This window comes from Pempheris klunzingeri, chromosome 14 (genome assembly GCF_042242105.1).
Source record: "Pempheris klunzingeri isolate RE-2024b chromosome 14, fPemKlu1.hap1, whole genome shotgun sequence".
Lineage (NCBI taxonomy): Eukaryota > Metazoa > Chordata > Actinopteri > Acropomatiformes > Pempheridae > Pempheris > Pempheris klunzingeri.
The window spans coordinates 1,965,783-1,980,225 of NC_092025.1; the positions used below are offsets into that span (position 1 = coordinate 1,965,783).

Below are 14,443 nucleotides of genomic sequence, written 5' to 3' on the forward strand. Positions count from 1 at the left end.
AACAAAGGTAGTTGTCTTATTTATTTACAGTTGCTATTTCATTCCTCAAGTTAAGTCCAATCAGGTGAAACTTTAATTATACAGCGTAAAATCACAAATCACCACTGGCCTTGGGGGGCTTTATAATCTGTTTTCAGATTCAGATCACCAAAACCCTTTGACAGGGAAAAAATGGAGAAGAAAACTCAGAGGAGCACCAGAGGAGCGATCCCTCTCCCACGTCAGGATGGACAAGATGGAATAGAAGTGGCGTGTACAGAACAGACCAACAAAATCACAGTATATACAAATTGTGATGCACATGGAGCAACTTCAGGTGTCGTCAAGTCAGACCTGAGCCACACAACCTTGTCTTCTATACGCAGACAGACAGACAGACAGACAGACAGACAGATAGAAAGAAAGAAAGAGAGACAGAAAGGGAACAGAAGAGACACTCACAGCTTGGGGCCTAATGGGAACAAACAAGAACAGAAGGTTAGAGGAATGCAGCAGTCGGTAGAAAGTTTACAGTTTAAAGATACACAGTTTAATTTTGCCTTCATGTACAGCTCTGTTTGACTAAGTGTTTTAAGCCAGAGCTCTGATTTAGTTTGTCATGTCTGGTTTTCAAGGAAATGGGATGTTTGAATTACAGATGTTCAGCAGCAGGCTTGTGACCAGCTAATCGCTTTTGTCACACTAATCCCTGTGTCGCATACAACCACCACACTTTTTTGATCACATTATGACGCGTGGCTTAGTAGTAGTGCTCCTGACTTTGATCTTTGTCTGAGCTTGTAACCTATAATAAGGGATCTAATATTGGTCGAGTTTTATTTCCAGCTCAATCCAACACAGCACAGTAGTTTCATACTACTCAAGTGTACATACAGCCATTTCTCTACGCCTGTGGTCCACACACTAGTCCATTCACTGACATTTTTAAGAGAGGGGGTTAAACGTCCTTTACAGAACAATCGAGGTTTTTGTTTCTGAGGCCCTTAATCTTATAGGGAATCCCATGACTTAGATTTAGTCTCAGGATGGCTGCAGGAGAGAGGCCGGGCCTGCTGGTCAACAGAAGCTGCGCTGTGGTGACGTGTTTGACCGAAGCGGGAACTTGCCAAATGCCACTCTGTATCTCTTATGTTATGTTATGTTATGTTATCTTATCTTATTAATTGTCTCAACTGTATGTATCACTGGTATGCTGGCTTTTGTTTTGTGTGCTAAGCCATTTTATAAGAGATTGCTGTTCCATAGTTGGCTCATTGTGATTTGTAGTTTCTGTGACAAATCATTTATAGGCAAAAAAAAGTCAACACATTTCTCATGTGACTGTCACAGCTGGCCATGCCTGTCGAGTTAACTGGCTACCATGGGGATGCCATGCCTCTATTATTTGAACTGCTGACATCAAGCAAACGCACACAGTCGGTGTTGCCTCTGTGTATGGGAAATAACGGCTATTTTAGTCCGTGTGTGTATATATACACGGACATATATATATATATATATATAAATGTGATATTTTATTGATCTCTGTACCCAGTTAGGATTCTGCATCTTCAGAGCAGCTTAGATACTATTTGCCAATGACGAGCACATGATGAGGGTGAAACTGAATACAACAGCTCTGATGTCTGTTAATTGTTCTCATTCTTTCCCCACTCTCTCTCTCTCTCTCTCTTTCTCCTGCCAAACAGAGACGATTGCGTCATCTCCGGAGCATTGCAGCCAGAAACATTGTCAACAAGAATGGTTCCCCACTGCTGGACACTTACTTCACCCTCCACCTCTGTATAGGAGACCGCATATCCAGAGGTCATTGTCAGCCCTTCCACACACCCTCCACCCTGTCAGTCCTCTGTGTGAGCGCTGACAGTGGGTAATGCTGCTTGGTCTGTTTTCTACAATCTCACATATAGTACTTGGGAAGGTTTGTGACACACATTATGTGTCTCTGCGCCATGTTTTCCCTAAAAGGAGGACTTTCCTCCTCATATGAACTAATGTAGACTGCTACATGGTAAGAGTAGCTAATGTGGCCCTGACAAATATGAAAAATAATTGCCATTAGATGGTTTGTGATGACTGAGTAATTAAATAGAAATCTCAAGCCAATTGTCTGCAATAGGATATTCCACCCTAAAATAGAAATGATATACTTTTGCAATGGTTTTGTGCACTAATTCTAGTATCTACAAACACAAAATATGTCTCCCTAAGCTGAAAATGTTAACACTCTATGGACATTGGACTAGTGACTGACTTGGTGGACCCTGTGGAACTATTTATTTAAAGGTTATCCATTCAGGTAGTTTTTTTAAATGCACGGCTCCCAGCTGTGAATCAGAACGAGCCAATAATCCAATAAAGTCACAGTGGTGTCCTCGCTGTGTGTGGAGCAGCTTCAGGAGTTTACTCCAGATACTGTCACTACAATCTTGTGTACCTGCTGTCCAGTAGAAGCTGGCTGAGCTTTTGTGAAAAGTATTTTAGGGCAGATTGACACAAAGTCGATTGTGCATGAGTGCGTTCTACCTTCTTTTAATCAGCTTTTTTTTTTATGTCTTCTTAGATTTTTACAAGAGTGAAGTCATACGAGACTCGCTGGTGAGTATAATTAAACCTTCAAGCTTTTCATGTCTGCCTCCTGGGATAGGGTCATTACCTGCACCTTGCTGTTGCAGTGTGTGTTAGTATACTGGTCGTTATGTGCAGTGCCATGATGAAGGAAGACAGTACTCTTGTATTTTACTGATGCCAAGGCTGGCATTTATACCTGCTGCCTTCCTGCCAGTCTGACATTTAGCCACCTCTGAGCTTGTTCGTCAATATAAACTGGTTTTCAAACATCAAAGTTGCAGTGACATGCTGTGAAACATGCTTCACTGATTAAAATGTCAGACTGGCATCAAGATGAGTTAAATATAATATGTGCTGTTCCCTTTTTTCTCCCAATTTTCTCTCTTGGTCTGTAAGCATCAGTGAGTTGTGTAAATGGGCCAGCTGTATATTACTACATGATTCTTTGGCTCTTCCCACTCTTATTGGCGTGGCAGATGCACTTCTGCACAAAGCTATAGAAGCAGCCAAGGATAGCAAGCCATTACTGTTGGGCTTGCTGCCGAGTCATGAGCTGACCTAAGCTGCTTTCCAGGCATACTGTTTAGTATCCTGGGCAGACAGACTCTATAATGCACCGCAGGAGTCATGACTCCTGTCATCTCTCCAACTTCCTCCTGCTGAATTTAACATCCTTGCTGACATTCATTCTTTAGTATTCTCTCTCCTTCCTGTCATCGTTTTTTAAGGGAAATGTTTCCTGTTGCTCTTCCTGTTTTCATTCTAACGGCTGTGTCCCTTTGCTTCCGCTACTGACTCTCCCTCATTTTGTTTTCTAACCCCCACCACCCCGTGCACTGTACTTCTGCTTTTGACATTCCTATTGTGCCTGTCCTTGAAAGGGGCCCATAGAGCAAGAGCTTTTCTCTCTGATGGAGGGAAATGGTACATAATTGAATGATGTAAATGGCTGCAGCATTTTCTAGAGCTGAACTTGGTGCTGTCAGTCTAGAAGTTCAAGGACAGAGAACGAACTGCAGTAGGGATCAGACTTTAAGGTTAATACAGAACAGGATGATTCAATTACTTTACAGTGGATGGGAATCTCATTATGGCATTGGACCTGACAGAGGTACCAGACACACTTGCATTGTGTTTACTTGTCTGACATGAACAGTAGCTTAAGTTTAAGTTCAAGTTTGAACATTACTTTATTGAATAAATAAGTTATTAAGTTATATCAGCCGTCATGCCAGTATCGTATGCACTCTCAGTGGTGATTATCCTCACCAAGTGAGTGCTGATCTCCGTGTGTGTGTTTCAGAATCCAACTTGGCGAAGCCTGGACTTTGGCATGCTGCCGGACCTTCTGGACACCTCAGTGTCTTGCTTCGTGGTGAGGATCTGGGGAGGACAAGAGGAACAGTACCAGCTCCTCATAGAGTGGAAGGTCAACCTGGATGGCCTCAGATACACAGGACAACAGGTCAGCAGTCACACTCATGACAATGGAAATTGCAAATAGTGATGGAGAAAAGTGCAATGAGTATGAAGGACTTTTGAGAATATTCATATTATTTAGTGAATACATTGTTTAACTGTAATGTGATTTACACTGCAGTAAGCCACACATTCTTACAAGGTAACACGATGATTGTGCTTGTACTTCACTGCGTCACTGTTGAATACTGTTTCCTGTTTCTGTTGTGTAAGAACTACAAAGTCACTTCATTTCAATCACTAAGTTTAATCATCAAAAATACAGTCAGCTGATATGCTGGACAACATATAACATTACTGTTAACAATAGTTTTCACTACTATAACAGACACAGTAATCAAAAGGCAAGACATTACCTTTCCTCTTCAGTTCTTTTCCATTAATTCCCTTTTCCCCAAATATTTCAACTGTATCACACTGGTGGTGAAGTAATTAGCTCTTATGTTGCAATGCTGCTCACCGCAGTACTGCTGTTAAAAGGAGAAGAAATGTTTGACGACACATGTCAGTAATCTGTACGCTTACAATTCTGTTGAAACTTGTGCTAATATGCTAATAATTTGAGTTTCGAATTATGTGTGTGAGTTCAGCAATTTGGCACTTTGCATTAAAGGTTTTGGACATTGAGACTCTATTGAGCCAAAGCAATTGTAAAATGCAGTAAAAGACCCCAATGTCATTCCTATTCTTTCACAGTGAAACTATTTTCAAGGCTCATGAACAGATACATTATCATGTACATCCAGATGCCCACTGTCTTTTGTTCTTTCCATCTCTGTCTCTACAATGAGCCCTACTGCTTTGCTCTGTCCACAGATTCGATCTCGGAATCCAAATGAGATCATATTTGGATTGAATGATGGCTACTATGCAGCTGACTTTGATCATAAGGTGCAGCATTTTGTCTATTTTCCAGAGTTTCAGCATCATAATGGAATACCCAGTCCTAATCTCATTAGCTTTGTTTGGGCGCTCTTTGGCTTCTGCACCGAAACACTGACATGTGGTTGTTACAGGATCATTCGGAGCGCAAGAAAAACAGTCTGCTTCAGGTTGACCAGAGTTCAGTCAGGAACTCCTACAGCGTTTTCTCTTTGCTCAGGTAAGATTCATGCCATTTAGCAGCACTACATCATATTATCTTATCAACAGGCCTTAGCTTTCATCAAATGTATTACATCATTTTAACGCAGCAACCTACCTGCATGGCCTCTGGAGTCTTTTCTCTCATGTGCAGTGGATTTGGAATACTTAAAAAGATTTTTTACAGTGTAATTTACTTACTTACCTACTTACTTACTTTACATAATTAGTCATGTGATTAGATTTCCTGCTATTACGTATTACATATTTGTCTTTGGCATTTGTAGTCCAGCAGATGGTGCCACAGGAAAGCTAACATTTTGACCCATTATCAAGGAGGTTCTGCCGGCCCCCAAATCAATATAAATCAAGAAGCCCATCATCGACACTGTATTTTTGGACAAGATGGCGGCCTATCCCAGTGATGAACCTTATTGTTTTGCCAGCATCAGATTATGATTAGAATTTAAATACTGATGATGTTGACTGTGAAAAATGGTCGCAATACAAATTTACACCACAAGAGGGAGACAGAGATTTGCTGAGTGAGTTGCTTGTTAGAGGGGGAACCCTAGTACAGTAGGAAAGGACATCAGACGACACAAGGCAGTTCTGGCATCTGTTGACAAACATAGCCTTGTTGTTTCCCATTTATATTTAGATGTGTTAGAATGTAAACACTACTTTCAGCATCACCAGGGCTTCCCCGGAGGGAAACCCGCTGTTAACCGTGGCCTCATCACACAACAACATAATTACACCCAGTTTTAACTAAATGGATATCTATCCCAAAGGTTCAAGTTGAACACTTCTAAAATAAGAAAAGGATCCTGTCATTATGAGCATTATGAAGGCTTCCACTGACATTTTCCTCTATAAGAATTAAATATGAGGGACATAAATGCGTCACACACCTTTGCTGTGGACTTGTGCCAAATGTGGCTGAGCTTTAATAGTGCTACCCCATCCAGACGTGGTCATGGTTTATGCTTATATGAGAGGATACCATTGCCTCCCTAGCAGCAAGCAGGAGAGAAAGCCCAGTTTGAATCATAACTTTTATGACCTCTGCTCTTGCTTCTTCTATTATTGCAGCTTTCTTCCACATCCTCTTCTATCCACACCCAGTGGGACTCTGTTGAGTTTAACACAGTTACATTGATCCCCTCTCTTCCCACACGATGCTCTGCCTGCAGCTCCTCACCCCTGTCAGAGTTTTTCCTTGGCTCAGTGCACTCATATGCACGTGGTTTATGATCATGTACTGTAGAGAGATTCGTCAGATACTGTATCCCACCTGGTACATAACCATTTATACCACTCAGCTTCTGACCCTCAGTGCTCTGCCTCAGAGTACTTACACTTTCTGAAGCATTTAGGTGGTGCTGCTTGTTACTGGCTCACTCGTGTTCTTGTGCACATTCATAAATGATGAATAGCAGCAGCGTTTATCTGCTGCTGGCACTGCACCATGCATTGACTTTTTCATCACGTAAAATAGTCCTTTGGTCATCTAGTTTTTATCGTGCCTCTTCCAAAGGATTTTGAGTAAATGTCTTTTTTTCCCCTCAAACAGCACTAATGCATGTCCGCAGGGGGACACCAACAGTGTCTCGCCCCCTGCTTTGGCCCAGTGCAAAGTGTCTTTCTTACTGCAGTGCTTTAATGGTAAAAGATGAGAGCTGCTTTGCTAAGAAGGCACTGGTCTTGATTAATGACAGTAATTTGTCAGCAGATTCACAGGCTGCTTTTCAGCCTGGCTCCGGTTGACAGCAGCCATCGCCTGTGTGAGTAGCATGGTGATTTGGGCTAGCAAACACAACGCGTCTCAGATGGGGAGATGAAGAGGGAGAGTACAGATCATCAATCAGCAAACTCTTGTCTATTGTAGAGAGCCTTCTAGGCTGTTATAGAGGCTGAGCCACGTGCTATATAGGGCTGGGCCCCTGTCGGGGTAGAAAGAAAGACAAGAGGACAGTGATGAAGATGAATCAGCTGTTCAACAAAGTTGTTTTTTCTTTAGTAGACAATTTTAATACATATTCAGACATTTCTCAACCACCCAAGTACACTCCTCAGTCTTACTAGGGAAAGGTTGGATGTGTGAGCACTAAGAGAGGGTGGAAACCCTTATAAAACTGGTGGTAGGATTGACTTACTGTCATCACATGACTGACTAGTTGGATATTAACAAAGAGGGGAGGCACAAAGAGTGACAGAGTGGTTTACTGATCCAGTTTATAGTGGTTAGAGGCCATCTTTTATGGCCAAATGTGTACTTGAACGTCACATTGAAGTGGTGTGTAAGAGGAAGTACTTGAGTGGCCCCCTTGTTACTCATAGTTCTCTGAAAGCAAAGCTGTATGCACTTACTTTTCGATGTCAGATAGTATTTATAATGACAACAAAACCGTTGTTGACACATGGCAGACATCATTCATAGGGCACCACTTTCACAGTTCAGCGCTGTGCCGTTGCAGGATAAACCTGTCTCAAACTCCTTGAGCCTAAAGGGGAAACTACCCGTCCTCCCGTGATCACAGCCATATGTTGCCTGTGTTCCCTGATTTGATTTTGTATGTTCCTATGTGGAGTATACATGTATGTACAGTACGCGTCAACAGAAGCAGTGCACAGTGATGGGGGAGCTCTGTGGTGGGTCTCTCAGGCCCCAGAGCCTATTGATGTGATAATACTTTCCTGCAGCAGCCCCTGAGGTCTACTCACCTGCTGGCTAGACGCTCTCAGCCACAGGACGTTTGTTGTTCTGCTGCGTTAACCAGACAGCTGGATCTGACTCCACGGCCTGCCCTGGAGTCTTAACCAGAAGCAACCCTTCTACAGAAACAAACTGACTGCTCAAGCTTTAAATCACCGTGTATATATGGACGCGGATGCTTTTGTTTTCATTACACACCTCAGGAGTGGGCTTGTGCAGAATCAAACTAATGCTTATAGAAGAGGTCTAGGGTTGTTTTTGGTAGGCCTGCAACCCCCCCTTCAGATACACTGTTCGTCCTCCAAAAATGTTTTTTTATGCACATTTTTTTCAAACTGTGATTACATTCCCTCAGTTAAGACCTCAGGCATGTCTTTTTCCCAGCTTATCTGCTTTCCATTCTCACTACCCTCCCAATTCTTTCCCTTTCTCTTATTTTCCCCTCACGGTCTCCAGTGTTACAGCTTCTTCAGTGCTGGCCTTGTGGGATTCATTTCTCCTACCTCTAAAATTATACTCCAGCTTAAAACTTCTAATCCCTATCTCTACTTTTGTCTTGTGTTTTTTGGCTTCTCAAGCAAGGCTTTGACTAATGAAATTTGTATGAGGTTTTTGTACATAAATCACTACTTTGTAGATAATCCTCTTCATTGTTTGTTATTGGGCCTACCAGAGCAGGATGCTTAAGTAACCATGACTAACAGTTTGAGATTTTTGGTCTAAGACAAGGGCAAGGAGCTTACCCTGACCCGGGTTCCAAACTTCTGTAATTATCTGAAGAGTACGTGAGCCCTTTTTGACCCTCTTGAGACCAAAAGTACATTTTCTCAGTATCTCTTTGACTTCTCTGCAGTTCTGCTGTAGTTGTCATGTTACCATGGCTTATAGGAACTCGGCAGATCCCATCAAAAAAAGTACGTATGCGGGCTTGCCAAAGAAACTACAGTAATCTTATCTTCCATTCCAAGAAGATAGAGACAATGGCGAAGTGAGGTGAACAGCAAGTGGTTAAATGTGTATGTTGACATTCTTTAGCAGTGAGATACAGACAGAACTTAGTAGTGTTGTTTGTTGTGATTTTCCTCCTGTGCTGCTGTCTGTTTTGTCCCTGCCAGAGGTGTGATAGTTGGACATTAACCTCAATTTGTTGTCACAAAATGTCTCGGAGCTTGTTTTGAATAGCTTAATCAGCTGCCTTATTCACCCTGTGGTGTTTGAAAAACGGTTTCTGGAAATGAATTCACTACAGTCATTAGTTCTTGCTTGTTTCCTCAGACCCAGGTTTGTTTGACAGCTGAAAGACTGTCCAGGCCACACGATGTTCAGTACATTTACAATACTGCTTTGGTAAGGGTAAGCAGCCATTGTAATTATCTGCTTAGTTTGAACCATTCAATTTGAATGCCAGTTTCTGATAGGAAGGCAACATGTGTACAGTATTCCTTGTCTAGTTTGCTAGATCCGATCTCTTTTCTCAGTCTCCCACACAAAGTTTTGTAGTGGAGTCAAATTAGTTCTAGCAAAAATATGCTGTCAGTTATTGGAAGGTGATCTTAACCCTTTCATGCATGAATTATGATAACCTCAGTCAGGATTTAAAAAAAAATGTTTTTGAAGTGTTTTTATTCATCTTTAGGCATGAAAAACAAGATTTGAGCTTCTTTTTTTTTTCAACCCAAATTTTATAAAGATATATCTAGTTGGAATCTGGCTAGTGATGCATGATGTACACTTAAGTGGACATGTGATTAATCGTAATTTCCTCCCAATATAAAATCAATACTTGGAAAATGTAGCAGTTGCTACATGACTCCTTAGATGTTACTTGATGTCCCCATATTTTTCTTACCTGCAAGGGTTTCTTTTAATAGAAGGTTTGAGCAGAAAAAATCAGCAACTTGATCTTTCCCCTTTAGATTCTCTCAGAAGAACAACGCTGGTGTCTTCCTCAGCTCCCAGGCCTTTCTCTGGCTTATCTTTGTGAGTCAGATGACACATCTGCATTTGCTGATTTTCCCCCCTCAGCCCTGATTGCAGAAATTGCGGATACTGGATCACAACACAGCATGTAAACCATGGCAAATATTTATTTCAAGGTAATCAGTAAAGGTAAATGAACAGAAAACAGGAGACCTGAGTCAGAGGCTGCTGGCCTCCAACTGCACTGAAAGGACTTCAAGAGGTCATCCGTTTTATCCATTTACTTTACTTGATTGTAAATCTTAACATTCACCATTTCAACTTTATATATGTTTACTGTACTTAGAAGCCCCTATTAAAGATTTTCTACAAGGTCGTTCATGTTTATCAAAAAATCTGAACGTTTCAAAAGTAGAGGTTTCATCTGACACCCCTGCAGGATCTCGTCCCACCGTCAAAGGAGAAAATGTTATTGTTTTTCTGATGTTAATCGGCATCAAGGGTTGAGTGCACAGGCTCAGTCATAACTTCCGGCAGATCCCCCCCCAACAGAGTTGTAAGTTACATCTCATGCCTCGCAAAAGGAAAGTTGCCATGGCTCGTGAGAAGGCATTCTGTGGACACTTTCCCCCCTGCTGGTCCATAGGCTGTGATAGAGCTTGATGGGCAGGCGTTTGGCCAAGAGCGAATGATAAGGGGGCAGACATGCGTGAAAAGGAGAGGAGATAACTATTCTCACCTGGGGGAAAAGGTGATATCAGATTCTACCATCGCAATCACCTAAACAGATGAACAGATGAAGCTGTCAAAACAGATTTGCCCTGATGTTCTGAAGGACTATCTCCAACTGCTATCGCTGTCACCTCAGACAGATTAAAAACTGTGGGCAGAAAATATGAAATAATTTTCCTGTAGGACTCCTCCCCAAAGTTCTATTTACATTGCCACAGAAACAATTTTCTCTGGATTGGTTGCCAGAAAGAGGCAGTTATATCCAGAGGTCACTGTGTGAGTTTCATAACAAAAAAGCCTGGATTTGTGAAATGACCCCACCAAGCTGGGAGCCTGTTAAAAGGAGCCTCTTACACTAAACCCACTCAAGAGGCAATTTCTTGAAGACTTGAAGAAGCAAATGCCTAAAAGAAAACCCTATTGACATCACCCATATGACCCAAACCACAGGGTTAGCTTTAGGAGACAAAGAAATATGCTAACAAGAAGAGCTAATCACTAGGGCTGTAACAAATGTATGTTTTCAACATTTGAAGACTCAATTGGAACGAAGCTTTGGATGTTTGTCTATGATTGCATGTTCTCCCAGTGCTTGCGTGGGTTCTCTCTACGTACTTTGGCTTCCTCCCACAGTCCAAAGACATGCGGGTTAATTGGTGACTCTAAATTGCCTGTAGGTGTGAGTGTGAATGGTTGTCTGTCTCTATGTGTGATCTGTGATTGACTGGTGACCAGTCCAGGATGTACCCTGCCTCTTGCCCAAAGTCAGCTGGTATTGGCTCCAGCCAGGGAGCTGGGATTGTTCTCACTGGTTGAAACAGAATGAACAAACAAACAAATCCATAAATATTGTGTATTTTAAAATTCAAATGTCAATAATATGATTGAAGCTTCGAAGCTTCAGACTTTTTCGAACAGGCCTCCTCATTGCATCTTTATTCACGGTTCAGACACTTAAGCCATTCTCTGCCGATTACTGTAGACATTACTGTGCAGCCTAACTCTGATGGAACATGAATGGTGTTGAGACATTTTGTAAGAAGTGGATGATCTAACACCAGTCTGGCATTATGACTGCTAATTGCCTGTTCCCTCTTTTGTCTGTGCTCTAACTCATTCCCACCATGTGGGCCTGCGGTCTGTAGATGGGTTGTGTTGGGTGGGGGATGGGGGTGGAGCTCTGGACTTGAAGAAAGCATACTTGGAAGTTAATTAACCCTGTGATTGATGGTCTAAATAATGCACTGGCTTGTCATTTGTGTGCTGATGTTGCTGTTCCCTATTTCAGTGATGACAGTGACATGGTATTTGGAACAAAGCCTCCATCTTCATGGTTTCAATTAATTAGTTGGCCTTTGAACGGTTGACCTCAGTTTCTGGGACTGATGGGTTCAGGTCTATCACACCATGTTTGATCTCACTTTGTGGTTAGATTATTAGAAAATAATAGTGATTCAACTTTTGTTTTGATATTTGTGGTCTGTGGTGTTTTAAAACATGATCATTCTGGTCTAATGAACTTTAGACTTTTATTCTAGTTTAGGTGAGTCAGAACAATGAAGGACAGCCTCAGTAAATCAGAAAAAGAAACAATGAGGGCTAACAAACACACTGCACAATGACTCTTCCACATGGGGCCAGTTATAATTCTCATGATGCTCTCCAAACAGCCAGTGTAAACGTCCAAGCTAAATGAAATGAATTGCTGACATAGTCATAACAGTGATCAATTTAGTGGCCACTTGGAAACATGGTTTCAACATGGTGTCGTTCATGTGGTCCAGTGTGTGGTGACGAACAAAGATGTGCACGGTGACTTTGTGTTCTCCTGCTTCACACAGGCTTCACACAGCCCAGAGAGCCATCAAGCAGACCCAAGTGACAGTGCAGAGGATCGGGAAGGAGATCGAGGAAAAGCTAAGGACGACAGCGACCTGCACAGAGCGGGTGAGCACGGTCACTGATTGGCAGAATTTTCCAACTCATCAGCAACTTACCTTTTAATCAGGAGTGGTGTTATTTGCTTATTTTCAGTAGCAGTTGTTGTATCATCAGTTTATGTTGTGTTTTCAAAGAAAGTTAATTAACACCAGAGGGCAGTAATTGCTGTGATCAGCGATAAAAGGCCCTTTGGTTTCTCCACTAATAATAAACCTCAGCAGACTGTATTGTGCTAAATACTTTACAGGATTTAAGAGGCTGTATCACCTAAATCCCCAAATGTAATTGTAATGTAAAGTAATGTGGGATGTAATTATACCCTTTGAGCAGCTCGTTTTGTGTTGATGGCTCAACTGATAAGTGGAAAAAGAGCAACATCCCGCCTGCCTAAATGATAATGCTTTGACCAAAATCCACTGTTTGTGTTTCCACCTCCTGTCATGTCCTCGACTGGGATCCACAGCAAAAGCAAGAAAGCATATTTAACATTTTTGGAATTGGCAGCCCCACAGCTGTGAAAACTGAGCGCTGATCCCAGGTTTGACATAGTGTTTACGGTAAACATTCACTTCAAAAGCTTCCCCTCTCTTGTTGTAAAAGCCCCAAGGCAGTGACACCTCTGTGTTTTCATCCTCCAGCTAGACTTGCCTCTGGAAAAACCATTGTTCTTGTCACAGGATTACATACCTTACATGCTGAATTTCATTTTGGGCACCTGGAATATTTTTGTGTCCACCCAATGTTTCAAATCTACGGGAGTGTGTGTTTTGTGTATGTGCTTTAGCGCAGATACCAAATTGAAAAGTTCTGAATGTGTCTTTAGAGTGCCTCTTTAGACAGCTGTTACAGCTGTTGCTTTCCATCATGCTCTCCATCGGCTTTTGATATGGCTGATTTTTTTATGTTCCTCTCCCCAGACCTTCACCCCACCTATTAAATTAGCTCCACTATAGCCTTCTCAAGCCTTCCCACAAAAACATTGAGGCTCCATTCTTTTGCCACAAAGGATCCCTTTCAAAAACTCGTCTCTGATATTTTCCCCTCAGTGAAACATTCCTTAAAACCCTTTTCAGAGCTCACATCAGCTAATAAATCACATAATCCTCGTCCTCTACCTTTCTGTAAAACCCAGCAACTTGGAGTGAGTGGAGCATTGTGTGGCTCTTCTAAGGGTTTCCCTCTTTGCCTTTGGAGAGGTCTATACTATCCCTCTATGCGCGTCATAGTGAGCATAGATCAAAGGGGGACAGAGTGGAGGCCACCAACCCTAGCGCATGGCCCTTTCACCCTCTCACCCACACTCTGCCATTAATCTGCTGGGTTACAACATGCTCCCCCCACGCCTGCTGCTTATTTACTCAGCTGACCCACTGCTGTTTGATGTTCAGACAGGCCCTGGTGGTGGGATACAGTCTAACACACACACACACACACACACACACACACACACACACACACACACACACACACACACACACACACACACACACACACACACACACACACACACACACACACACACACACACACACACTCGCACTGACATGGCTGTGACCCACTTGTCAACTATGCGCTCAGTGAAAGTGTAGGAGGCTCTTGGTTCGTGCCAAAGCCAGTGGTGGTTAACATGCAAGCATCAGGGTGCGACACATTGGAGGCTCTATCAGTCTTCTCTCTGCGACTGATACCCCTCTCTGTTTTCACCACAAAGCCCTCAGAAGTCTTCAAAAAGAAGCATATCTGTGTTTCCTCTGATCCAGGCCACGATCACTATCTAAATACATGTGTGAGTGTGTGAGATGCCCCTGTCCCTCCTTGCAAACTGCAGGCTGAATAACAAGGCTGAATCCCTGTAATTCTGCCAACAAACTCACTCCCTCCCAGCTCCATATTATCCATGTCATTCTCTTGTGTCTCCACGTTTTTCTCTTCCAACTCTTATTACATATACGTTTCCCAGTCATCATCCACATGGTCCCTAGAAGTCGCCTCTTAAAT

The 14,443-nt window shown here is 42.4% G+C and overlaps 1 protein-coding gene across 2 annotated transcripts in view; it reads left to right on the forward strand.

Moving 5' to 3' along the window:
• The window catches only part of uvrag (UV radiation resistance associated gene), an 81,925-nt gene that overhangs the window by 2,456 nt on the left and 65,026 nt on the right, over nucleotides 1–14,443 (forward strand). For both annotated transcript variants that reach the window (XM_070843835.1, XM_070843836.1), the window contains exons 2-7: nucleotides 1,689–1,806; nucleotides 2,564–2,598; nucleotides 3,875–4,036; nucleotides 4,867–4,941; nucleotides 5,067–5,152; nucleotides 12,346–12,451. In XM_070843835.1, the coding sequence (XP_070699936.1) occupies nucleotides 1,689–1,806; nucleotides 2,564–2,598; nucleotides 3,875–4,036; nucleotides 4,867–4,941; nucleotides 5,067–5,152; nucleotides 12,346–12,451 (582 nt within the window). The remainder of the gene's footprint in view (nucleotides 1–1,688; nucleotides 1,807–2,563; nucleotides 2,599–3,874; nucleotides 4,037–4,866; nucleotides 4,942–5,066; nucleotides 5,153–12,345; nucleotides 12,452–14,443) is intronic.